General features: G+C 42.2%; 1 protein-coding gene across 4 annotated transcripts; it reads right to left on the minus strand.

Annotated features, from left to right (window-relative positions):
- Positions 1 to 1,574: 1,574 nt before the first annotated feature.
- On the minus strand, positions 1,575 to 25,028 carry pbxip1a (pre-B-cell leukemia homeobox interacting protein 1a). Of its 4 annotated transcripts, none has more exons than XM_060904999.1 (11): positions 24,957 to 25,028; positions 16,817 to 16,894; positions 13,714 to 13,798; positions 13,523 to 13,596; positions 10,811 to 11,558; positions 10,498 to 10,725; positions 10,340 to 10,363; positions 9,132 to 9,163; positions 8,930 to 8,992; positions 8,591 to 8,753; positions 1,575 to 2,908 (listed from the first exon to the last, which is right to left on the minus strand). In XM_060904999.1, exons 2-11 carry the CDS (start codon positions 16,871 to 16,873, stop codon positions 2,073 to 2,075), a joined length of 2,310 nt encoding a protein of 769 aa, XP_060760982.1. In that variant the 5' UTR covers positions 16,874 to 16,894; positions 24,957 to 25,028; the 3' UTR covers positions 1,575 to 2,072. The 4 variants fall into 4 exon arrangements, with proteins under 4 accessions (XP_060760982.1, XP_060760981.1, XP_060760979.1 ...); XM_060904998.1 differs by lacking the exon at positions 24,957 to 25,028 and adding an exon at positions 24,808 to 24,950; XM_060904996.1 differs by lacking the exon at positions 24,957 to 25,028 and adding an exon at positions 17,680 to 20,978.
- Between the last annotated feature and the right edge of the window lie 1,033 nt (positions 25,029 to 26,061).

Consider the following 26,061-nt stretch of genomic DNA (forward strand, 5'->3'; position numbering starts at 1 on the left):
CTGTCGAGGGGTGGGATATATTAGGCAGCAAGAGAACAGTCAGTTCTTGAAGTTGATGTGTTGGAAGCAGGAAAAATGGGCAAGTGTAAGGATCTGTAGCACAAACTGCTGAAAAGGTGAATGTTGACACCTTTCTGTTTTAGTCAGCATTAACTTTTTCAGCAGTTTGTGCTACAGTAGCTCTTCTGTGGGATTGGACCATCTGGGCGAGCCTTCGTGACCCATGTGAATCAATCAATGAGCCTTCGACACCCATGACCCGGTCACTGGTTCACCGGTTGTCCTTCCTTGGACCACTTTTGTTCGGTACTAACCACTGCATACCAGGAACACCTCACAAGATGTGCCATTTTGGAGATGTTCAGACCCAGTCATCCAGCCATCACAATCTGGCCCTTGTCAAAGTCATTAGGTGACGCCGGGCATACCTAACATGCCACTGCGTATCGGTCTTGACCAACACAAGGTGTGTACTGTCTAGCCCTGTTGGGAATTTTATTTTTCTCTGTTTAGTTGTACTTTGTCAGTTCATTTGTATGGTTGGTTTGTTTTCTTGGCTGTTTGCTGAGTGTTGGTACTTCAACAGAATATTACACTATTATTCTGTCACTTGCTAAGTTGGCACTAGAACTTTCTTGTCGAAGTTCTGCACTTCTTGTACCTGACTTTTGCACTTGTTGTACATTGCTCTAGATAAGAGCATCTGCTAAATGCCTATAATGTAATTAATACCAGGCATACCCAACATACCATACCATTAGGTGACACTGGCCATACCAAACAACCTGTGTTTTCTCTCTCTCTCGTTGCATGTCGATCCTCAGACACCAGTAAGATGCTGACCTCTTCTGCTCCTCAGACCTGCCTGATCCATCCTGATGCCCTACGTCTGGCTGGTGTCTCATCACATCACTCCTGTGGAGGACGGCCCCATATGGACAGTCAAAAGTCGCACTTGGAAGACGCTCTGGACTCTTACAGTAATACATTTATGTCGGAGGACTACAGTTGACTTGCTAACTTTAGGACTGCAGTTGTCATGAACAGTTTTGCACTCGAGTTTCCATCAACGAAGAGTTTATAACATCAACAAAACAGACTTCATGTTAAACTATAATGAATTTCCTGGTTTCACAGTTATACTTTGTGACTCTATAGGGCACAGTTATAGAAGCGAGTTATTTATAATCATGCTATCTGTTATTACCCAGATAAGGATGGGTTCCCTTTTGAGTCTGGTTCCTCTCAGGGTTTCTTCCTCATGTCATCTGAGGGAGTTTTTTCTTGCCACCGTCGCCACAGGCCTCATCATTGGGGATAAATTAGGGATAAAATTAGCTAATGTTTAAAGCCTTTGATTTTCTGTAAAGCTGCTTTGCAACAATGTCTGTTGTTAAAAGTGCTATACAAGTAAACTTGACTTGAAAGTCGCTTAGATCCTTACGCTTGCCCATTTTTCCTGATTCCAACACATCGACTTTGAGAACTGACTGTTCTCTAGATGCCTAATATATCCCACCCCTTGACAGGTGCCACTGTAATGAGATAATCAATGATATTCACTTCACCTGTCAGTGGTTTTTAACATTATGGCTGATCGGCTAATGGGCGTCAACAGAACTGTTATATCCTGAAGATGATTTTACATGAGAGCAAAATACAACAATGTACTGTTAAAGTAACCACTGCTTTGCACAGTAAGCAAGAACCAGGGTCTTGGCGTTTAAGGACAGAGGTAGTGTCTGACACCCAGTAAACAAAAGACACTTCACAAGATGACTCCAGAAGCACACCTCTTACAAACATGACAAGCATACTGCAGTTAGTCCATGTAGCTAGGGGAAAATGCTTTTATTTCTCAGATCTCCCATGTTGGTGTTACTGGAAGAACTTTACAAACAACTCCAGAAATACACTCCTCATACTATCAGCATATTACAGTTAGATCATAACTTGGGGAAAAGAGTTATGTACAGCAGGCTATAATAGGAGCATTGCTCGCTGCTCATCTTCACATGGTACCTTTTATTTACGTCATCCTCTTATTTGTCATCGTCGTCCTCATCACTGCTCTATGCAGCAAACTGCCACAGCGCCTCCCTCTCAAACTCTTCCATCTCCTCCTCGACCACATCATCGTCCATCAGAACATCTGCCAGGTCCTCCAAGATGTCAGCCACGTCTTCTGCAAACTTACTGAAGAGCATTCGGTCACAGCTGAAGACGCCACCGTGGAAAAACTGCGCAATTAGATGACGGAAAGCTTCTTTATTCTCCACACTGGGCCCTTGCAATTTGTTTAGGTAGCTATCTAGGAGGCCCCAAAACTCCGAGAACTTAACATGAATGAGGCCCTCTGCTTCAGCACAGCTGGACACATCATGGCAGTGTTCAGGAGGATTTTGGTATTTCCTGAGCTTCTTCTCTTGAACTTTCCAGAAATCGTTTGATTCATGGTGCTGGTGCACTTTATGATCATTCTTGTGCTTGTGGCCAGGCTTGGCCTGCCAAGACCTCTCCTGCTTCCTCCTCTCCCTCTCCAGCTTCCTTTCGGCCTTCTTATAATCCCACTCGTCACGGTACTTCTTTAAGAGTTCTTTGTGCTTTTGGACACCGTCACCCCACTCAGTTTTCCTGTTTTCCCTTCCTTTGTTCTTCCTCCTCCACTTGTCTTTCTTGCTTATGTGGTCCACCTGTTCTGATAACCTCTGCTGCATCTCCACCAGTCTTTCTTGTAACCATTTCTTGGGCCAGTCCTGTTTTTTCATTCCTTCCAAACGTGCTTTACTTTGTTCCAAGAGAGTCTTTTGTCTCATGAGCTCCTCTTTTTTTCCCCACTGTCTCTCAGGCCCTGCTGCACTTTGACTTTCTCCAGCAAAACCAGGAGAAGGTTTTGAGGGTCCCTCACCTAAAGGGGGGGGGGGCACAAAATATGAAAAAAAAAGTCATAACAGCAATAATTAATAAAACAAACAATACAACCACACCCCACTGCATATTTCCTTCATGTCATAAATTCCTCCACAGTGTGTAAGTCAGTCAGACATTACGTTGTGTATAATTTATTGCCACACAGTATAAACAAAAGCCAGGTTGATTATTTCTCACTGTTTATGCATATGTGTGAGTTTTAATGTTTTGATTTAGGCAACAATTTATTAGTCCTTCCTACTTTTAAGTTAACATCATTTAAATTAACTCTCAAAAAAGATCTCATCAGTGAGAACAAACACATCATGTCAACTAATTCAAACGTCTATTTTATTCAAAATTCAAAACCATTATTTTAATCTTGGCTCTAAAGACCACCTTATCAAATATTAAAGTCAAGTCAACTTTATTGTCAAATATGCTATACATGCTCAGCATGCAGCACAGATGAAATATCAGTCCTCTCTGACCCACGGTGCAAACTGGCAATGCAATAAATAAAAATAGAATAAAAATAGAATAATTGAAAAAACAAACAATATAAACAGTATAAACACTCTAGATAGGAACTAGACAGACTAAACACTCAAACAATATAAACAGTATAAATAAACAGTATAAACACTAGATAAGAACAGGACGGACTAAACACTCAGACAATATAAACAGTATAAAACACTCTAGATATGAACTAGACTAAACACTCAAACAATATAAACAGTATAAATAAACAGTATAAACACTAGATAACAAGACAGACTAAACACTCAAACAGACAATATAAACAGTATAAACACTCTAGATAGTAACTAGACTAAACACTCATACACACACACACACACACACACACATAAATTGGTACAAATAACCAAACAGTCAAGGGCACTTGAGGTATAGCAGGTAAACATGAAACATCAAATAAGCAAAATAAACAAACTAATAGCTGTTAAGGTGAGGTAGTGCGGAATAGTGCAAATGAGCGAGATAAAGTGAGATGTGCGGTCCCTGAGTTCAGTGTGTTAATGAACGATAAGATGTATGTATATATATATATATATATATATATATATAATGTGTGTGTGTGTTGGGGGGGAAACTGTGAGGATGACATATCAGATGCTGAGGGGGGTGCGGGGGGGGGGTGCGAGCAGAATCTGTGGCAGGGGGCAGAGGGGGGAGGAGGGGCAGAACAGGGAGGGAGTTGAGCCTCCTGACTGCCTGGTGAAAGGCGCCCAAATGAGGATGGGTTCCCTTTTGAGTCTGGTTCCTCTCGAGGTTTCTTCCTCATGTCGTCTGAGGGAGTTTTTCCTTGCCACCGTCGCCACAGGCTTGCTCATTGGGGATAGATTAGGGATAAATTAGCTCATGTTTTAAGTCGTTCAAATTCTGTAAAGCTGCTTTGCGACGTTTATTGTTAAAAGCGCGATACAAATAAACTTGACTTTATTTGAAAGAAACTGTTCTTGAGCCTGCTGGTTTTGGCCTGGAGACTCCGCAGTCTCCTCCCTGACGGCAGCAGACTGAAGAGGCTGTGAGATGGGTGGGTGGGGTCACCTGCAATCCTGATGGCTTTGCGGGTGAGGCGGGAGTTATAGATATCCATAAGAGAAGGGAGAGAGACACCAATGATCTTCTCAGCTGCTCTCACAATGCGCTGCAGAGTCTTGCAGCAGGACACGGTGCAGGCGCCGTACCACATGGTGATGCAGCTGGTCAGGATGTTCTCGATGGTGCCTCTGTAGAAAGTGTGCATGATGGGGGCCGGGACTCTTGCTCTCTTCAGTTTGCGGAGGAAGTACAGACGCTGTTGGGTGTTTTTGGCCAGTGATGCGGTGTTGTTGCTCCAGGACAGGTCTTCAGAGATGTGCACACCCAGAAACTTGGTGCTGCTCACCCTCTCCACTGCAGCACCATCGATAGATAGTGGGGCATGCTGGGTGTGCGCTCTCCTGAAGTCCACAACAATCTCCTTCGTCTTCTCCACGTTCAGACGGAGATTGTTGTCCTTGCACCACATGGCCAAGCGGCTCACCTCACTCCTGTAGATTGTCTCATCGCCATTGTTGATGAGACCCACCACAGTCTTGTCATTGTCATCCGCAAACTTGATGAAGAGATTTGAGCTGGATGTTGGTGTGCAGTCGTGGGTCAGCAAAGTGAAGAGGAGGGGGCTTAGCACACATCCTTGGGGGGCCCCTGTGTTTAGTGTGATGGTGCTGGAGGAGTTGCTGCCGACCCGTACAGTCTGTGGTCTCCCCGTCAGGAAGTCCAGCAGCCAGTTGCACAGGGAGGTGTTGAGTCCCAGCTGGTCCAGTTTGTGAATGAGCTGCTGAGGGATGATTGTGCTGAATGCTGAGCTAAAGTCTATGAACAGCATTCTGACATACGAGTCTTTTGTCTCCAGGTGGGTGAGGGCTGAGTGGAGGGCAGTGGAGATGGCGTCATCGGTCGAATGGTTGGATTGATATGCAAACTGGAAAGGATCCAGGGCGGGGGGGAGGGCAGACTTGATATGCCTCATGGCTAGCCGCTCGAAGCACTTCATGAGGATGGGAGTGAGTGCAACAGGGCGGTAGTCATTGAAGCAGGAGGGAGACAGCTTCTTCGGGACCGGGATGATGGTGGTGGCTTTGAGAAAGTTCATTCAGTCTAAAACAGTCATCTACTTTTTCAGGACACCGTCATTCATAATATAAACACACCATCTTCACGATCATAGAAAGTTTTCCTCCTGTGTTTATGCAGAGGGATATAAACTCAACACACCCCTGTTGAAAATGCAGATTTTTGTAATGTATGTTTGAAGCCAACTATTTCTTTAGACAGTGTTTGGTTATTCACTTCCCAAAGGAGAGAGGTTTATTGATTGGTTTTATATAAAATACAAATCAATCGATGTATGTTTGATAGTTTTTGTTGTATACTTGCTTGTGATATCTTTTTATTTCTTGACCTATACAGTACAAGAGGCGGCACGGTGGTGTAGTGGTTAACACTGTCACCTCACAGCAAGAAGGTCTGGGTTCGAGCCCCGTGGCCAGCGAGGGCCTTTCTGTGTGGAGTTTGCATGTTCTCCCCGTGTCCGCGTGGGTTTCCTCCGGGCGCTCCGGTTTCCCCCACAGTCCAAAGACATGCAGGTTAGGTTAACTGGTGACTCTAAATTGACCGTAGGTGTGAATGTGAGTGTGAATGGTTGAGAGGAGAAAACATCTATAATAATCCAGTCGAAGGCAGCTAGAAACCACTTCTATAATGTTCCCTAGACATTTTGATGGCTGAAGCTGTCAGAGCGCCACGTCACTGTAGTGATATGCCAAAATAGATGGCTACAGTACGAGTTTATTCCTAGTGGATGTAGAAAAACTAGCGCGGTGGCTGCAGTTATCAAGAGTCCATAATTGGACACATTTTCAGATTTACCAATAAAAAACAAAAGGCGAGTTTCAGTTCCAACAGTTATTATTGGTTAATTAATCAACCAGAAGACCCCCCCCCCTTTGATCTTGTCATCTGATGACACAGCTTGTTACCGGAGATGCTGATCTTTAGCACGATCAGCAATTTTTCAGAAAACCTGGACGTTATCATCGCAGGTAAGCATGGTGGAAAGATCATGGACATGTTTTTACTGATCAAATTCACTGATATTTCATGATCTCCTCGTCAAAACCTACTTTGTTTCTCACTCTTTCATTTGACAGATGCCATTTTGTATCTAAACGTGCGTTTGAGAAGTCACGTGAGGTGTCGATAATAGTGATCACTTTCACCAGTGTCCACCATTATTGACACCCTGTGGAATTAAGGGACATTTACAACTGTTATAGATCGATCTTTGTGTAACATTGTTGAAGTAGATGAAGTACTTTAAAAAAAGTGCTGTGATTTATAATAATTTTTTTCTGATTCATAACAGAATGGAATGTTTATAGAGTATATGGAATCTGATTGCAATAAATAGAATTAGACAAGAATTAAATTCTAACATATAAAAAAGTACATGCTTGAAATATTCAGATTTTTCTATTCCATTCAGAAAATATTTTTTGCAGTTTGTTGTAAATATCTACCACATATTATAATATCGGTAAACATTTTATATTTTGGCTCGAGGAATAACATGCGACCTTTGACCTGGATGTTCATGTGGTTACAGTGTCGATTGCCTGTTGATATTTATTGGTAAACGACAAAACTAGAAATTAATACAAAACGAACAAATGATGAACAAAATGTGATCTACAGTACGGAAATACTTAGAAAGTGGGTAGAAAGTGGAACAGAAAGATTTTCTGACACAGGTTAAACATTATCAGTTAATTTGTGTACAAACATTAGAATTACTTCCTCATTTACGTAAACGCCGACATCCATATATTTATATAAAAGATATTTTGGACTAAATACAAGTCTATGTAAAAGAAATTCTAAATCAGAACTATGTTTTGTTAAGGGCGGCACGGTGGTGTAGTGGTTAGCGCTGTCGCCTCACAGCAAGAAGGTCTGGGTTCGAGCCCCGTGGCCGGCGAGGGCCTTTCTGTGTGGAGTTTGCATGTTCTCCCCGTGTCCGCGTGGGTTTCCTCCGGGTGCTCCGGTTTCCCCACAGTCCAAAGACATGCAGGTTAGGTTAACTGGTGACTCTAAATTGAGCGTAGGTGTGAATGTGAGTGTGAATGGTTGTCTGTGTCTATGTGTCAGCCCTGTGATGACCTGGCGACTTGTCCAGGGTGAACCCCGCCTTTCGCCCGTAGTCAGCTGGGATAGGATCCAGCTTGCCTGCGACCCTGTAGAACAGGATAAAGCGGCTACAGATAATGAGATGAGATGAATGAGATGTTTTGTTAACTTAATACCACATACCGATAATTTTTTTTTTTTAATAAATAATCATCTGGATGTCGATAACTGTGGACAAAGGTGTCGATAATTGTGGAACAGTGTCATGTGATCTGATATGCTAAGTAATCGGAAATCAACTAATTTTTTTTTTCCAGTGGAAGTTTCAGTAATTATTCATGCACAATTTACGTACTAAAAGTCTTTTCTACTTTTGCAACGGCCAAAAGATCGTTAAAGTGTCAATAATTGTAGCCTTTATAAATCCAGATCCAGAGAAAGTTTTGGTTTATAATCTATAATCAAAAAAATTGCCAAATGTGAACAGAGAATGACAAAGTTGAGGTGTTCGTTCATTCATTCATTCATCCTTCAGTAAGAAAGCACATCATCCTGGTCAAGGTTGTGGTGAATCTGGAGCTTGTCCCTGGAATACTGGGTGTGAGGCAGCAATATACCCTGGAAGCCAGTCGATCGTAGGACACACATTCACACTCTTGTTCACATCTAAGGGCAATTTACTGTAACCACTCTACCCAACTGTATGCTTTTTGAAGGTGGGAAGGAAACTGGAATAACCCAAATGAAACCCATGTGAACACAGAATCTCTGCACAGTTAGTAATTTGAGCTCTGTGTTGAACTGAGGACCCTGTACGGTATGCTACATGGTCTGACTGAAGTGTTTCCAAACATAAAACATGAACAGTTTTACTTTTGTTAACAGCCAGAGCTTTAATTAATGAACTTGATTACTCTTAAGTTTGAAAGAATGAAAACGAGAAAGAAAAGATGAATGTGAGAACAGTTGTGGTCCTGTGTACCTGTGAGTTGGGTGAGCTCCGAGACCCGAGCTTTAAGTGCCTCTAATTCTTCCTTCAGTCTTGGCAATGCAGACAATTCTTCTTTCATCGTAGCGTATTCTTTGTCAGGGACTCCTTTCTCTGCAGCCATCCTCAACGCTCTGTCCAGATCCTCCTTTTGTGCCTGAAAAGTTGATTGCATATAGTTTATTAGTATTGCAACTAATATACGTGTTTAAAAGCATCATCATTTAAGAGGATGACGGAACAAACTACACATTAAAGTTACATTTAAAAAAAAAAACACGCAAGATCCAGATATAAATGAACCATAACACAACAAGGGACTGTTATTCCAACCTGTATTTGGGCTTCCAGTATGGAAATCTGCTTGTTTTCTTCAACAAGTTTTTCAAGAAGTTCCTAGAGTGGAACAGATCGGTGTACTGATTAGATAAACCTGCTAAAGTCGCATTTTCCACAGAAATAGCCAAATCATGTAAGAACTAATGCAACAAACAAAGGAGGGTAGGACAGATGAAGTGCATAGAAAGGAGCCAACCTGGTCACTTAAATCTGAGCCATCAAAGTCATCTGGGGAGAGAGAGAGAGAGAGAGAGGAGAGAGAGAAATTAAACAAAAGCAAGATGCATAAAAAGATTAATTTAAGTAAAAGTGACAATTTCATTCCTCATATGAAAATATTTCCATTTACAAATTTTCTATCCTAACACAAAATCCCGACTGATAAATTATGTGAGTGCGTCCAACTGTATTCCAAACGGTACCTCAGCATGCTCTTAGCAAAGCCACTCACACAATGCAATGATACAGTACAGCGGCAGTGACCGTCTACTAGCTTAACACACACCGATCAGCCATCACATTAACACCACTGACAGGTGAAGTGAATATCATTGATTATCTCATTACAGTGGCACCTGTCGATGGAGGAGGTATATTACATAGCAAGAGAACAGTCAGTTCTTGAAGTTGATGTGTTGGAAGCAGGAAAAATGAGTGAGTGTAAGGATCTGAGTGACTTTGACAAGGGCCGGATTGTGATGGCTGGATGACTGGGTCTGAGCATCTCCAAAATGGCCCATCTTGTGGGGTGTTCCCGGTATACAGTGGTTAGTACCGAACAAAAGTGGTCCAAGGAAGGACAACTGGTGAAACAGCGACAGGGTCATGGGTGTAGAAGGCTCGCTCAGACGATCCAATCCCACAGAAGAGCTACTGTAGCACAAACTGATGAAAAAGTTAATGCTGACTAAAACAGAAAGGTGTCAACATTCACCTTTTCAGCAGTTTGTGCTACAGATCCTTACACTTGCCCATTTTTCCTGCTTCCAACACATCAACTTCAAGAACTGACTGTTCTCTTGCTGCCTAATATACCCCACCCCTCGACATATGACACTGTAATGAGATAATCAATGTTATTCACCTGTCAGTGGTGTTAATGTTATGGCTGATCGGTGTATATCAACTAAAGTATATACTGACTTCATGAAATACAGATTATAACATAGTCCAGGAAACCAAGAATTAGTTACGCAAGCACCTGATGGCATTTAGTCAGAGTAAGTTTATAAGTTTTAGTAGAAGTAGCCCTCTGTCTCTGATCTAGATCCAATTTTATGTTTTCCTTCAACAGAAATCATGGGGAATGGTACAGCGATAAAAGGTATTCCTGAATCAGCACTAAAGAGAGACTTCCACCTGCAGCCAATACATAAGCTTATACTGCCATCTAGCTGTACCTACCATCAGCTTGGTCGAATATGGTACCTGGAGATGCAACAAAATATAATACAAACACTTAAGACATTTCAAATGATTTCTGAAATCACGAAATCTGGAAATAGAGGTGTGTGTGGTCTTAATTAGTATTCTTCAGGAAATATTCCAACTACAAAACTTACCAGAGAAAAAAAAGGAGCCGAGACACAACAGTACCAGAGCTCCTATCATCAAATTAGTCATCGATAAACCAGGTTTCTCTTCTTTCCTGTCAGGCAGCTTAAACTCCGTTTCCTCCCCGTCTTCCTCATCCGAGCTCTGCCTCAGCTCCTCAGGATAGTGCACACGTCGCTGCCGCAGTCCACTGTCCTCTCCTCGGTACTCAACTGGCACATCGGTGCCAAGAGATTCTGAACAAAACAGGAGCAAAGAGACTAAAAATGGGATCGAGAGGAAGGAGAGTGCTACCCAGCCTGCTATATTCACATACTGTACCTGCCTCCCTGGTGGCATGTATGGATTCTTGTTCTTCTCTGTGAGTTACAAGCTCTTTCTCTTCCAACACCAATGAAGCAGGGGGTTCTAGGTGAGGGCTTTCAGCTGCAGAGCTAAAATTAATTTCTGAAGACAGACTAGGAGATGAGTTTTCAGGGTGGGAGCTTACCCCAGTGGAAATATCCAACACAGGGATAGCAGAGGTATGACTAACATCCGAGACAAGGCTTGCATCTGCAGGAACATCAGGAAAAGGAAACTCTGAGGGCTCAGGGGATGGACCTATTTCAGCTGCGGGTGCCGAGGCAAGGCCGATTTCAGCTGCGGGTGCCGAGGCAAGGCCGATTTCAGCTGCGGGTGCCGAGGCAGGGCCGATTTCAGCTGCGGGTGCCGAGGCAGGGCCGATTTCAGCTGCGGGTGCCGAGGCAGTGCCGATTTCATCCACAAATTCAGGTCTTGCTTCAGCTCCAACTTCATGTACAGGATATTGTTTGGGTGAACATTCAAAGGTATGCTGTACGTCAGATAAAGACAATTCATAGGATGTTTCAAGGAAAGGCTCATGTGAAAGAAAGAGGGATGACTCTGTAGATATACTAAAGGGAACTGCTCCAAGCAGATCATTGTCAGGTGGGGAGGTTGTGATGGTAGCGTGGATGACTGGTGCGCAAATCTCAGGATCAGCCTCAACACTTGGGACACACGCTGCTCCCTCATCAAATAATGCTGGGGATGTTTCTTGGCAAACCTGCAAATAGGACATTTCACATGAAAGCTTTTAAAGGTCTGCCATCTGTTTAACAAAGGTGCTATTTGTCATATCCTTGGATAATTTAAGTGTTTCCAAGATGTACACTGCTTCTAGATACCACTGAATATCGCCTTTTTGTCTTAAGCAATTATTTGCTGTGTGGTTTACTTGTAAGTTCTGGGCTTTGTTGTAAACATTCACTTTATCAGACACTGTTCTGTATTAATCAGATATGACGACTCTACGTGTACGGACAACAATTTTCCTTTGGTTTAAGTTGATGGTAATATGAAGAAAGATTTGAAAGCAGTAAGTTCACAGATATAGTGGTGCTTGAAAGTTTGTGAATCCTTTAGAATTTTCTATATTTCTGTACAAATATGATCTAAAACATCATCAGATTTTCACACAAATCCTAAAAGTAGATAAAGAGAACCCAGTTAAACAAATGAGACAAAAATATTATACTTGCTCATTTATTTATTGAGGAAAATGATCCAATATTACATATCTGTGAGTGGCAAAAGTATGTGAACCTCTAGGATTAGCAGTTAATTTGAAGGTGAAATTAGAGTCAGGTGTTTTCAATCAATGGGATGACAATCAGGTGTGAGTGGGCACCCTGTTTTATTTAAAGAACAGGGATCTATCAAAGTCTGATCTTCACAACACATGTTTGTGGAAGTGTATCATGAGATTTCTGAGGACCTCAGAAAAAGCATTGTTGATGCTCATCAGGCTGGAAAACCATCTCTAAAGAGTTTGGACTCCACCAATCCACAGTCAGACAGATTGTGTACAAATGGAGGAAATTCAAGACCATTGTTACCCTCCGCAGGAGTGGTCGACCAACAAAGATCACTCCAAGAGCAAGGCGTGTAATAGTCGGCGAGGTCACAAAGGACCCCAGGGTAACTTCTAAGCAACTGAAGGCCTCTCTCACATTGGCTAATGTTAATGTTCATGAGTCCACCATCAGGAGAACACTGAACAACAATGGTGTGCATGGCAGGGTTGCAAGGAGAAAGCCAATACTCTCCAAAAAGAACATTGCTGCTCGTCTGCAGTTTGCTAAAGATCATGTGGACAAACCAGAAGGCTATTGGAAAAATGTTTTGTGGACGGATGAGACCAAAATAGAACTTTTTGGTTTAAATGAGAAGCGTTATGTTTGGAGAAAGGAAAACACTGCATTCCAGCATAAGGACCTTATCCCATCAGTGAAACATGGTGGTGGTAGTATCATGGTTTGGGCCTGTTTTGCTGCATCTGGGCCAGGACGGCTTGCCATCATTGATGGAACAATGAATTCTGAATTATACCAGTGAATTCTAAAGGAAAATGTCAGGACATCTGTCCATGAACTGAATCTCAAGAGAAGGTGGGTCATGCAGCAAGACAACGACCCTAAGCACACAAGTCGTTCTACCAAAGAATGGTTAAAGAAGAATAAAGTTCATGTTTTGGAATGGCCAAGTCAAAGTCCTGACCTTAATCCAATGGAAATGTTGTGGAAGGACCTGAAGCGAGCAGTTCATGTGAGGAAACCCACCAACATCCCAAAGTTGAAGCTGTTCTGTATGGAGGAACGGGCTAAAATTCCTCCAAGCCAGTGTGCAGGACTGATCAACAGTTACCGCAAACGTTTAGTTGCAGTTATTGCTGCACAAGGGGGTCACACCAGATACTGAAAGCAAAGGTTCACATACTTTTGCCACTCACAGATATGTAATATTGGATCATTTTCCTCAATAAATAAATGGCCAAGTATAATATTTTTGTCTCATTTGTTTAACTGGGTTCTCTTTATCTACTTTTAGGACTTGTGTGAAAATCTGATGTTTTAGGTCATATTTATGCAGAAATATAGAAAATTCTAAAGGGTTCACAAACTTTCAAACAGCACTGTATGAATTTGTTTTCAACTGATATATTGAAATTATATGATTGCAAATAATAACCTGGTGGCCCTCTTCTGTCAAGACAGTCTCCTGTGGAGCTTCACTATCACTTGGCTTCACCTCAAAAGGGCTTCCTGTGATAAACAGACATATACATTAAAGATCAGATACTCGACACGGCCAAACACTTCATTTTAAGCTTTCTTTTCAGTTAATCAGATGAAATGCAGGCACAGGACTGAAGTAGTAACCTGCAACTTCCTCTGAAAGGCTTGGTACATCACCAGTACTCTCAGTTCCATCATCTACTGGTCCAGCAGCGTCAGTGGCAGCCTCCTGAAAGAAATAAAACCATTCTCCGAGTGTTCACTCTTCTAAGAATAACTGACATTACACAAACCAGCATGTAAGCCACTCTCTCACACTCATTCTCTACATTACCACTAAAACAAGGTTTTCACATAAAATGTAAAGACATAAAACATTGTAAATTGTTCTCAACAACAACCAGCAACACAGTAAACAGTGTGGAGAACCAAGTACACTCACTGGCCACTTTATTAGGAACACCCATCCACCTGCTGTTTTGTGCAGGTGTCTAATCAGCCGATCCCTCAACAGCAGCACAATGCATCAAATCATGCCAAAACAAATCAAGAGCTTCAGTTAATGTTCACTTCGAACATCAGAATGGGAAAAATCGTGATCTCAAAGTGCGACTTTCTTTCACTGTGGTATGGGTGTTGGTTTGAGCCAGATGGACTGGTAGTTTGAGTATTTCAGAAACTGCTGATCTCCTGGGGTTTTCACACACAGCAGTCTCTAGAGTTTACACAGAATGGTGCAGAAAACAAAAAACACTGAGTGAGTGAGCGACAGTTCTGTGGGTGGAAACAAACGCCTTGTTGATAAGAGAGGGTCAGAGGGGAATGGACAGATTGGTTCGAGCTGCCAGGAAGGATATAGTAACTCATATAATCACTCTGTACAACCGTGGTGAGCAGAAAAGCATCTCAGCATGCAACAGCAGAAGAACACATTGGGTTCCACTCCTGCAGCCAAGAACAGGGATCTTAGCATCAACAACAAGTTCCTATTAAAGTGGCCGGTGAGTGTAGATTGTAACCTTTAAGATTTTGAAGCTTGTGGCCAGCTATCACGCTGCTTGAAAGTCTGTGAACCCTTTAGAAGAATAAAGTTAATGTTTTAGAATGGTCAAAGTCCTGACCTCACTCCTATAGAAATACAACCCCGATTCCAAAAAAGTTGGGACAAAGTACAAATTGTAAATAAAAACGGAATGCAATGATGTGGAAGTTTCAAAATTCCATATTTTATTCAGAATAGAACATAGATGACATATCAAATGTTTAAACTGAGAAAATGTATCATTTAAAGAGAAAACTTAGGTGATTTTAAATTTCATGACGACAACACATCTCAAAAAAAGTCGGGACAAGGCCATGTTTCCCACTGTGAGACATCCCCTTTTCTCTTTACAACAGTCTGTAAACGTCTGGGGACTGAGGAGACAAGTTGCTCAAGTTTAGGGATAGGAATGTTAACCCATTCTTGTCTAATGTAGGATTCTAGTTGCTCAACTGTCTTAGGTCTTTTTTGTCGTATCTTCCATTTTATGATGCGCCAAATGTTTTCTATGGGTGAAAGATCTGGACTGCAGGCTGGCCAGTTCAGTACCCGGACCCTTCTTCTATGCAGCCATGATGCTGTAATTGATGCAGTATGTGGTTTGGCATTGTCATGTTGGAAAATGCAAGGTCTTCCCTGAAAGAGACGTCGTCTGGATGGGAGCATATGTTGCTCTAGAACCTGGATATACCTTTCAGCATTGATGGTGTCTTTCCAGATGTGTAAGCTGCCCGTGCCACATGCACTAATGCAACCCCATACCATCAGAGATGCAGGCTTCTGAACTGAGCGCTGATAACAACTTGGGTCGTCCTTCTCCTCTTTAGTCCGAATGACACGGCGTCCCTGATTTCCATAAAGAACTTCAAATTTTGATTCGTCTGACCACAGAACAGTTTTCCACTTTGCCACAGTCCATTTTAAATGAGCCTTGGCCCAGAGAAGACGTCTGCGCTTCTGGATCGTGTTTAGATACGGCTTCTTCTTTGAACTATAGAGTTTTAGCTGGCAACGGCGGATGGCACGGTGAATTGTGTTCACAGATAATGTTCTCTGGAAATATTCCTGAGCCCATTTTGTGATTTCCAATACAGAAGCATGCCTGTATGTGATGCAGTGCCGTCTAAGGGCCCGAAGATCACGGGCACCCAGTATGGTTTTCCGGCCTTGACCCTTACGCACAGAGATTCTTCCAGATTCTCTGAATCTTTTGATGATATTATGCACTATAGATGATGATATTTTCAAACTCTTTGCAATTTTACACTGTCGAACTCCTTTCTGATATTGCTCCACTATTTGTCGGCGCAGAATTAGGGGGATTGGTGATCCTCTTCCCATCTTTGCTTCTGAGAGCCGCTGCCACTCCAAGATGCTCTTTTTATACCCAGTCATGTTAATGACCTATTGCCAATTGACCTAATGAGTTGCAATTTGGTCCTCCAGCTGTTCCTTTTTTGTACCTTTAACTTTTCCAGCCTCTTATTGCCCCTGTCCCAACTTTTTTGAGATGTGTTGCTGTCATGAAATTTCAAATGAGCCAATATTTGGCATGAAATTTCAAAATGTCTCACTTTCGACATTTGATATGTTGTCTATGTTCTATTGTGAATACAATATCAGTTTTTGAGATTTGTAAATTATTGCATTCCGTTTTTATTTACAATTTGTACTTTGTCCCAACTTTTTTGGAATCGGGGTGGTATTGTGTGAGCAGTTCATGTGAGGAAATGCATCAACACCCCAGAGTTGAAGCTGTTCTGTACAGAGGAATGGGATAAAACTCCTCCAAGCTGATGTGTGGGATCTGATCAACAGTTACCAGAAACGTTTAGTTGCAGTTATTGCTGCACAAGGGGGTCACAACAGATACTGAAAGGAGAGGTTCACATACTTTTGCTCCTTACTGATATGCAACATCGGATCATTTTACTGAATAAATAAATGACCAAGTATAATACTTTTGTCTCATTTGTTTGACTGGGTTCTTTTCATATCTTAATTTTAGGACTTGTATGAAAATTGGATGATGTTTCAGGTCATTTTTATGCAGAAATTTCATGCACAAGTGTAAGTTGACTGTTGTAAAACAAAATCTCATTGAAGACGGTTGCATTGTAAGGAGAAGCAAATTCATAACCAAATGGGTCGCATCTTTTTATGGAGCATCTTTATGTGCAAAAAAACCATGGGGTGTGCATTTACCTCAGGAGAGAGGAGAGTCCAGCTGTTATTGGATGACCCGCTGCTGTTATCCGACATCACTTCCGTGTGGCTCAGCAACTGCAAAATATGTTAATTCAGTTTCTTCACAGATTTCACAAGAGGAAAAGGCTGCATCGTAATTTCTGAGCTAAAACCAGGAAAAAAAAAAAAAGAGAAAGCAGGTCACATCAACCCCGAGTTCAGCAAGTGACAGCAAATCAACATGGCTGCTCACCGCATGTAAACATGAGTCCTTCTCATAAAGTGGTGGAACGTAATGAAGTACGTTTACTGTACTTAAGTACAAATTCAAGGTACTTGTTCTTTACTTGAGAATTTCCATTTCATGCAACTTTATATCCACTATTACATCACACAGGCAAATAACTTTTTGTTATAAACTTTTTAATCCATTACATTTGTCTGACAGCTTTAGGGACTTACTTTTCAGATTACAATTTTTCATTGGGATAGGACAGCGATGCTACAAACATACGATGCTTTGCTGTATTAAACTACTCAACACTACTATATACGCTGCAACTGCGCTATAACAAACTCTTTTACTACGAACTTTTGCATATAAGGAACGAAGTTCGTGTCCACTGCCTTTAGTGAGTCAGAGTCTTCAAAAAAAACCCTCATCATCACTCAGTGCGTTTACATGCACATAGAGAAAATCAAATTTCTGCCATAGCTCGATTGAAATCGAAGTTCTAAATGCCATGGAAACACCTTAGCTTGGCTGAAATCGAACCGAACTGGATTTCTCGTAATCGAGCTACGCGACCTAGATTATACGATTGTAGCCGAGCTACTTAGTGCATGTAAACCCTATCGAGCTACGTAGTCGAGCTACTTACTTCAGCACTGCCCCTTCCGGAAGTGACGAGTGACAAGACCACAAGCGGGAAACACAACAGCCTTGGTCGGCATGACAACAGTAGTAGAAACGTGCACTTCTGGAGCAATGAGGAGATAGAGTTCATGCTCATTCAGCTTAAGGAGTTGAATATATATATATGTTGCTGTCCTCGTCGTCGTTCTTGTGAACACGGAACTGATAACTTTGTTTATACTCTTGAATAGCTCTTCTTCATGACGACAACCGGAAGTGTACCAACATGATGGGGCGTGTAGCGCCACCTGTGGCTCGGATGCACAATGTACCTCACACAATAGCTCGATTTCCTTGTGTGCATGTAGGATTGGATTTCTCTGGCACCCCTGCTGGGACCCTTAGCTCGATTACCGACAGTAGCTCGATTTGGATGTGCATGTAAACACACTGACTGAGCCATGTGTTCCTCTTCCCCCAGAGACAAACAATAAGTAATCAAGACTGCAGTCAAGTTACAAGTTAAGACCATAAAACAAAGACTTAATTAGCCTCACTTAGGCATCAATCACTAACAATTATCGAGAATGGTGATCAAAGGATCAACAAAAGGACGAAATGACTGCCGACATCGGTGATTTGCAACTCATGAATGAACTGAACGGTGACGATTTATAAAACAGAGCGAGCCAGTGGGTGAACATTGACAACAATACTCTGGTAACCTCCATCATTTCCGTAAGAGATGAATAAATCATCGCCTCCGTTTGTGATCCTTTAACTCAGTCAGTGAACTGCGATAGTGACTCGGAAGGAGAAATTCGTGATAAAGAGAGTGGACCGAAAATTAAAGCAGTCCAGAATTACAAGTTTCTTCGGCTAGTAAAACTGATGAGACACGACTGCAGTATCGGACTGTAACAGCTTGTATGCTGGGACAATGAGGAACTGGGAGACTGGCGCAACAGGTCAAGATGCATTTTTATTATTTATCTTTCCTTTCACTTTTGAGTGACTTTACGGCATGTACCCACGCTGGGGTACACAGCGCTCTCTCTCTCTCATTACTGTCCATCTGAAAGACACACAGACATCTTAATAGACAGCCAGTAATTAGACTAGACACAGGTGGAACTCGTCACACGTTACCTGCTGGTTCAACCTGACTCCTCTCGACCACGCCCTCGCTGCCACATGTACTTTACAGTATTCACATTATTTTTATGACATTGAAAAGACTGACATTTCTTTACTTCATACATATGTAAGTGAATTAAGCGCAAATGTAAATTAAACACAGTTGGTCTTGTTTTCCATCTCATTGATGATTTGTTCAAGTTTTCCACATTGAAATAAAGTTCTTGCATTCCAAGTACCTAATTTAGTAATTCCTTTGGCAGAGAGAATTGAGCATTTCGAGAAGTTGACTTCCTTTTGGGTTTCATCAGCTTTTGTCATTGGCACTCTGAGGAGTGTGCTGTCCTCTCTTTGCCGAATATCTGTTTCTTCTGCTTCTGTAGCTGTTCCTGTAGCGGAGGTTTTTATGGGGAGGGGTCACTGACCCCTTGCCCAACCCCACCTGTATTTATATTACCACCCGGGAGGACCATCGTGGTGCAGGTGCTATTAGCCAGCAGCAGCTCCCCTGCAATCCATCCCACCATGGTTAAACCTGCCAGGAGCAGGGGGAACTTTGCAGGTCTGACCCTGATAGCTCGCCCCTTATTCATGATGGTATCGCAAACCAAGGTCATTGCTGTAGCCGTTGCCTGGGGGATACCAAGGTCACCCAATCACTGTGAAAGTCAACCAGCAGCCAGTGGAGGAAGTATCTACCTTCACCTACCTGGGAAGCAACATCTCTAACAAGGGAGATGTAGACCCGGATGTAAACAGCAGACTAGGCAAGGCAAGCTCCGTCTTCCGAAAACTCCACAAAATCTGGTCATCAAAGCACATCAGCTTCAAAAGTAAGACCACTCCATACAGCTGCTTGGTAATTCTGGTTGCCACCTACGCCAGTGAAATGTGGAAAATGACTGAGAGAACTGCAAAGAAGCTGGATGTCTTCCATCAAAGATGCCTTCGCAAGATTCTAGACATCGCATGGCGAAACATGGTAACAAATGAGGAAATCTACCAATGAACAACCCAAAGACCCCTCAGCACCACAGTCAAGGAGCATTGTCTGAGGAGGCTTGGGCATGTCATCAGACTTGACAAGAGACGACATCCAAAGACTTCACGGGTGTCAGTGGGTGAAAAGAGGAAGAGAGGAAGACCTGGAGAAGCACAGTACTGATGGATCTGGCGGGGATGGGAATCAGCTGGGCAGAAGCAAAGATCCTGGCAAACGACTGAGATAAGCGGGGGACTTCTGTTGCTGCCCAGTGCTCCACTGGCAGCAGGAGGAACAAAGTCTAAGTAAGTAAAGTCTTGTTTTATGTAAGAGTGAGTGTTTGGTGTGACAAGTGGCTCCATTTTAGTGTAACAAACTTTTCAGTATAATGAACATCCCCCAGGGAGTTTACATCCATCCATCCATCCATCCATCCATCCATCCATCCATCCATTATCTGTAGCCACTTATCCTGTCCTACAGGGTCACAGGCAAGCCGGAGCCTATTCCAGCTGACTATGGGTGAGAGGCAGGGTACACCCTGGACAAGTCGCCAGGTCATCGCAGGGCTGACACATAGACAACCATTCACACCTACAGTCAATTTAGAGCCACCAATTAGCCTAACCTGCATGCCTTTGGACTGTGGGGGAAACCAAAGCACCCAGAGAAGAACATGCACCCTGGACAAGTCGCCAGGTCATCGCAGGGCTGACACATAGACAACCATTCACACCTACAGTCAATTTAGAGCCACCAATTAGCCTAACCTGCATGCCTTTGGACTGTGGGGGAAACCAAAGCACCCAGAGAAGAACATGCAAACAATGTTGCACACAGAAAGGCCCCCACCGGCCGCTGGGATCAAACCCATGACCTTCTTGCTGTGAGGCGACAGCGCTAACCACTACACCACTGTGCCACCCGGGGAGTTTACATCTCATCTCATCTCATTATCTCTAGCCACTTTATCCTGTTCTACAGGGTCACAGGCAAGCTGGAGCCTATCCCAGCTGACTACGGGCGAAAGGTGGGGTACACCCTGGACAAGTCGCCAGGTCATCACAGGGCTGACACATAGACACAGACAACCATTCACTCTCACATTCACACCTACGCTCAATTTAGAGTCACCAGTTAACCTAACCTGAAGGGTCATTCCATGTCAATTCACACAAATGCCCAAAACCTCCCCAGTGACACCTCTTCAATTTGCCTTATTTTTATTTTCTTAGTGCTTTATGATGTCAAATGAAAGAATCCAAAATTTTAGCTTCCTAGCTCGAACGTTTCTTGAGTTATGGCCCTTCAAAGTTTGGGTGCCACGCCCACTTTTGGGGTCTGGGAATTGTGCACTTAATTTGCAAGCATTTTTGGAGGCCCATATCTTTTGTTCTAAGGGGAATATAGACCTGTAAATTGCTATATCTATGTATTCTGGCCCTGTTTTTCAGATTCTGCACCTAAAAATAGCACAGGTTTACTAACTTTATAGATATTAACCCCTTAAAAGTGGATTTTTTAATGACAATTTTTTTTTTGACATTTCAGGGGTCCATATCTTGGAAAGTTTTTATGTTGATGGGGTTTCAACTGATTTATCATCATATTTGGGAACTCTACTGTGTACTTAGAGAGTTTCAGGGCACTCAGAGCTTTGGTGGGGCTACAGGAGGGCCCTAAATATGGCTTCGGGACAAAATTGCCATTTGGTACGCCCTACTTCAGGCCATTAGTTGACCATGTGGGCACATGATGACTGGAATGAACCTTTAACCCTATCAACAGACACCTTTTATCAAACTTTTAAGCCAATAAAAACTTTGATTATCCAACTCCTTCAATATAAACTAAGCATTTGTATATGGTACTAGTCCGGAAAGTAGGTCAACTGTTGTTTTGACTGCCAATTCAAATCAAATCAAATCAAGTTTATTTGTATAGCGCTTTTAACAATAAACATTGTCGCAAAGCAGCTTTACAGAATTTGAACGACTTAAAACATGAGCTAATTTTATCCCTAATCTATCCCCAATGAGCAAGCCTGTGGCGACGGTGGCAAGGAAAAACTCCCTCAGACGACATGAGGAAGAAACCTTGAGAGGAACCAGACTCAAAAGGGAACCCATCCTCATTTGGGCAACAACAGACAGCCTGACTATAATATTAACAGTTTTAACAAGTATAACCCTCAACTGTCCTCATGGGGCCGTCCTTCACAGGAGCGGTGCGATAAAACTCCGACCAGACACAGGGCACCAGGATGGATCAAGCAGGTCCGAGGGGCAGAAGAGGCCAGCACCTCAACCCCAGGATCAACATGCAACCCAGAGGGACAGATTGGGGGGGGGGGGGGGGGGGGGAATTCATGTTTAAGGTAGTAAAAGCACACCCATATAGTGATTTTAATCTATGGGAAGATTATTTATACCCAATACCCCATTAGTTATATTGACAATTACAAGGGATAAACCCTTTCCCGGCTGTTTCACGATGCTGTTTTTTTTTACATTTGACACCTTTCCCTGTATCCAACCGAACTCTGACCACTATACACTTAATAGTTAAATGCATCTTTCAAACAGGAAAGGGAAAGATGCAAACAAGGGGATGATCCCAAGAAAAACATCCTGGTTGCTTTGCTACATTTGTTCTGACATCTGATCTGGAAGTTAAACCTAGACTCATCAGGTTTTTTTTTTTTCAAGAAAAGGGGAAGGGGCCCCTAGCCACTCATGTGGGGAAAATTAGCATATCAATTAGTAAAAAGGGGAAATTATATATATAAGATTATTTTATTATAATCATTATAAACATGAAGGTAGAAAGAATTGAGATGCTTCTTCCAAAGTACATTCATGCTTAACTGTCAGTGTCAGTCAGCAAGCCTGGTTATGGTTTTATATTGAATTGAATCGTTTTGTATTGTGCCTACATGTATTTTACAGCAGTAAATGGCGTCCATGCCTCATTAAAATTGTCTGATCTGATCACATGACTAATTTATTCTTAAGTAAGTGTAGTTTAAGTTACATGTGTGTCTACAGTGTGCAAAGGGTTAATAAATGTAAACTGTCAGTTTATATATTCAAATATATGTGTTCAGTGATATTATCCTTGTTTTAATCTTACTATTTTATAATTTGAATGTGTTTTAGTACCTTTTGATTTGAATTGGCAGTTAAAACAATAGCTGACCTACTTTCCGGATTTTTCAGAAAATATGCAAAAACAGTACCATATACAAATGCTTAGTTTATATTGAAGGAGTTGGATAATCAAAGTTTTTATTGGCTTAAAAGTTTGATAAAAGGTGTCTGTTGATAGGGTTAAAGGTTCATTCCAGTCATCATGTGCCCACATGGCCAACTAATGGCCTGAAGCAGGACGTACCAAACGGTAATTTTGTCCAGAAGCCATATTTGGGGCCCTCCTGTACCCCCACCAAACCTCTGAGTGCCCTGAAACTCTCTAAGTACACAGTAGAGTTCCCTAATATGATTATAAATCAGTTTAAACCCTATCAACACAAAAACTTTCCAAGATATGGACCCCTGAAATGTCAAAAAAAAAATTTGTGTCATTAAAAAATTCACTTTTAATGGGTTAATATCTATAAAGTTAGTAAACCTGTGCTATTTTTAGGTGCAGAATCAGATAGACAGGGCCAGAATACATAGATATAGCAATTTACAGGTCTATATTCCCCTTAGAACAAAAGATATGGGCCTCCAAAAATGCTTGCAAATTAAGTGTACAATTCCCGGACCCCAAAAGTGGGCGTGACACCCAAACTTTGAAGGGCCATAACTCAAGAAACGTTCGAGCTAGGAAGCTAAAATTTTGGATTCTTTCTTTTGACATCATAAGGCACTAATAAAATAAATATCAGGCAAATTGAAGAGGTGTCACTGGGCAGGGTGTGTGAATTGACATGGAATGACCCTGCATGTCTTTGGACTGTGGGGGAAACCAGAGCACCCGGAGGAAACCCACGCGGACACGGGGAGAACATGCAAACTCCGCACAGAAAGGCCCTCGCCGGCCCCGGGGCTCGAACCCGGACCTTCTTGCTGTGAGGCGACACCGCTAACCACTACACCACCGTGCCGCCTGTATAGGAATTAAAAGTATATAATATTTTGTTGATAATACTGCCATACTTTTACTTAAGTAGGGTTTTAAATACAGTACTTTTACTTGTAGTGGAGTATTTTCACAGTGTGGTATTAATACAGTACTTTTACTTGAGTAAAGAACCTGAACACTTCCTCCAACACTGCTTCTTCAGCCTCGAGTGAGTGAGTTAAAACCTCGGAAATGACGTCACCATAAACGGATGTTCCCACTTCCCAGGTCAGTGCGAATGCTGCAGTTTTACTGAGCTGACCAGGACAGTGACGTAACCCAGTGAGCGCATGCGCGCCCAGCATTCTGGGATACAATGACGCGAGTAGCTGGAGGAGCAGGGCAACACATAACAGCCTTATCCAAAAATAAATAACAGCCTTTTCAAAATAATAATAATAATAAAGGAGACATTAAGGCGGGGTTTCGGTTACACAGGAAACACTTCACAAACGATCCAAATAAACAACAACAACAAGAGGCGACCATAGTGGAAAGAACCGGATACACTGCAGACCCAGTGTTTATTTATTTACTATAATTATTATTAATTGTTAATATGTAATTGCACCAAACACCAGCTGGCTCTTATTTAACGCGAATGAAACCCGGCTGTGTTTATTAATACTGAACATTCAAACACTGTCTTCCCAAACCAGCACTGAGGAGCTAAACATGCAGCTGTAACGGATTCAGGGAATAATAATAATAATAATACCTCTGGCAATATGTGGTTATGATTAAAAATAAATAAATAAATAAAAATTCCTACACGCTCTATATCTGACAATAACAATAAGGAACGTAGCTATAATTCCCACAGAGGGAAGAATCCCATCCCAGTAACACACACAGACAGACAGAATGGAGGCTGTGGACTGCAGCTCAGCCCTAAAACACCCATACCGTACTGCAGTTTCAGAAAACCCTTCACTTCTCTTCCGTCTTTGATCCAATTTTTAATTAATTTATATATATTTATATTTATTTATTTTTCATGCGTTCGTGTGTCCGAAGTTGGGAACTTCAGGAATTCCGACTTGCGTTCCGCCTACTGCTGCATGCTGTCCAGTGACGTCAGAAAGAAACAGCCAATCAGATCCTTCACGCAGGCTGGTGCTCAGGATGATGGACAGTTCCAGGTGAGAGGGCCCATCTCTGAGCTGTCACCACACATGACACGAACAGGAACATAGACAGAAACCTAAGTGACATAACAAGTGTGTGTCATATATATAGAGAGGGAAAGGCTAGGACATGGGCTCCAGCCCTGAACTGACACGTCTGCATAGTAAGGGGCTAAATTTGTTGGGGTTTCCCCAAGTGGACTGTCCCATCCGAATAACATTAGCCTGGTGTTGCATCATTGGGTCAAGGAACATGTTAGAGTATATTTCTTTGGGGGATAAGAATGAAACAATATGAATACACACTGATCAGCCATAACATGATAACCACTGACAGGTGAAGTGAATAACATTCACAATGTGGCCCTTGTCAAAGTCACTCAGATCCTTATACTTGTCCATTTTCCTGCTTCCAACACATCAACTTCAAGAACTGACTGTTCTCTTGCTGCCGAATAAATCCCACCCCTCGACAGGTGCCACTGCGTTCTATCCACATTCTGTTATTCTATCCACATTCATTTGATATGAGCAATTGCGCGCTCTGATTGGCTACTCTACTACTAGGATATCAGCTCATATACTACCGTGAGTAGAGAAAAACAAAATGGTGGAGCGTGTTGCTAAACCAACCAGGGATGAAATAAAAACTCTACTCAAAAACAATACCCCCAAAATACAAAAATAAGCAACAAAATATGGAATGAAAGTATTTGATGGTAAGAACGTATCTTTTTTTATTTTTCAAAAATTATCACATTTTTCTAGCCTGGCAAGCCAGACTAAATGTGAATATTTAGTCTGGCCTCGATCCGTAGACATTTCCGAAGGGGGTAGGAGGAACAAACCGATGTCTTTCAAACTGTCTCTGTGCGTATAGGCCAACGCTCTGACCAATCAGCGCAACAGTGACTGTGACGTAGTCAGAGTGACAGAAAGCAGTGGGGGAAGACCTTGAAATTAAATAATTTTTCAAAATGCGTATTAATTAATAAACAGGTTCTAGATATTAAGAAGTTTGGAGATAATGACC

The sequence above is a fragment of the Neoarius graeffei genome, chromosome 22, assembly GCF_027579695.1.
Source record: "Neoarius graeffei isolate fNeoGra1 chromosome 22, fNeoGra1.pri, whole genome shotgun sequence".
Classification (NCBI taxonomy): Eukaryota; Metazoa; Chordata; class Actinopteri; order Siluriformes; family Ariidae; genus Neoarius; species Neoarius graeffei.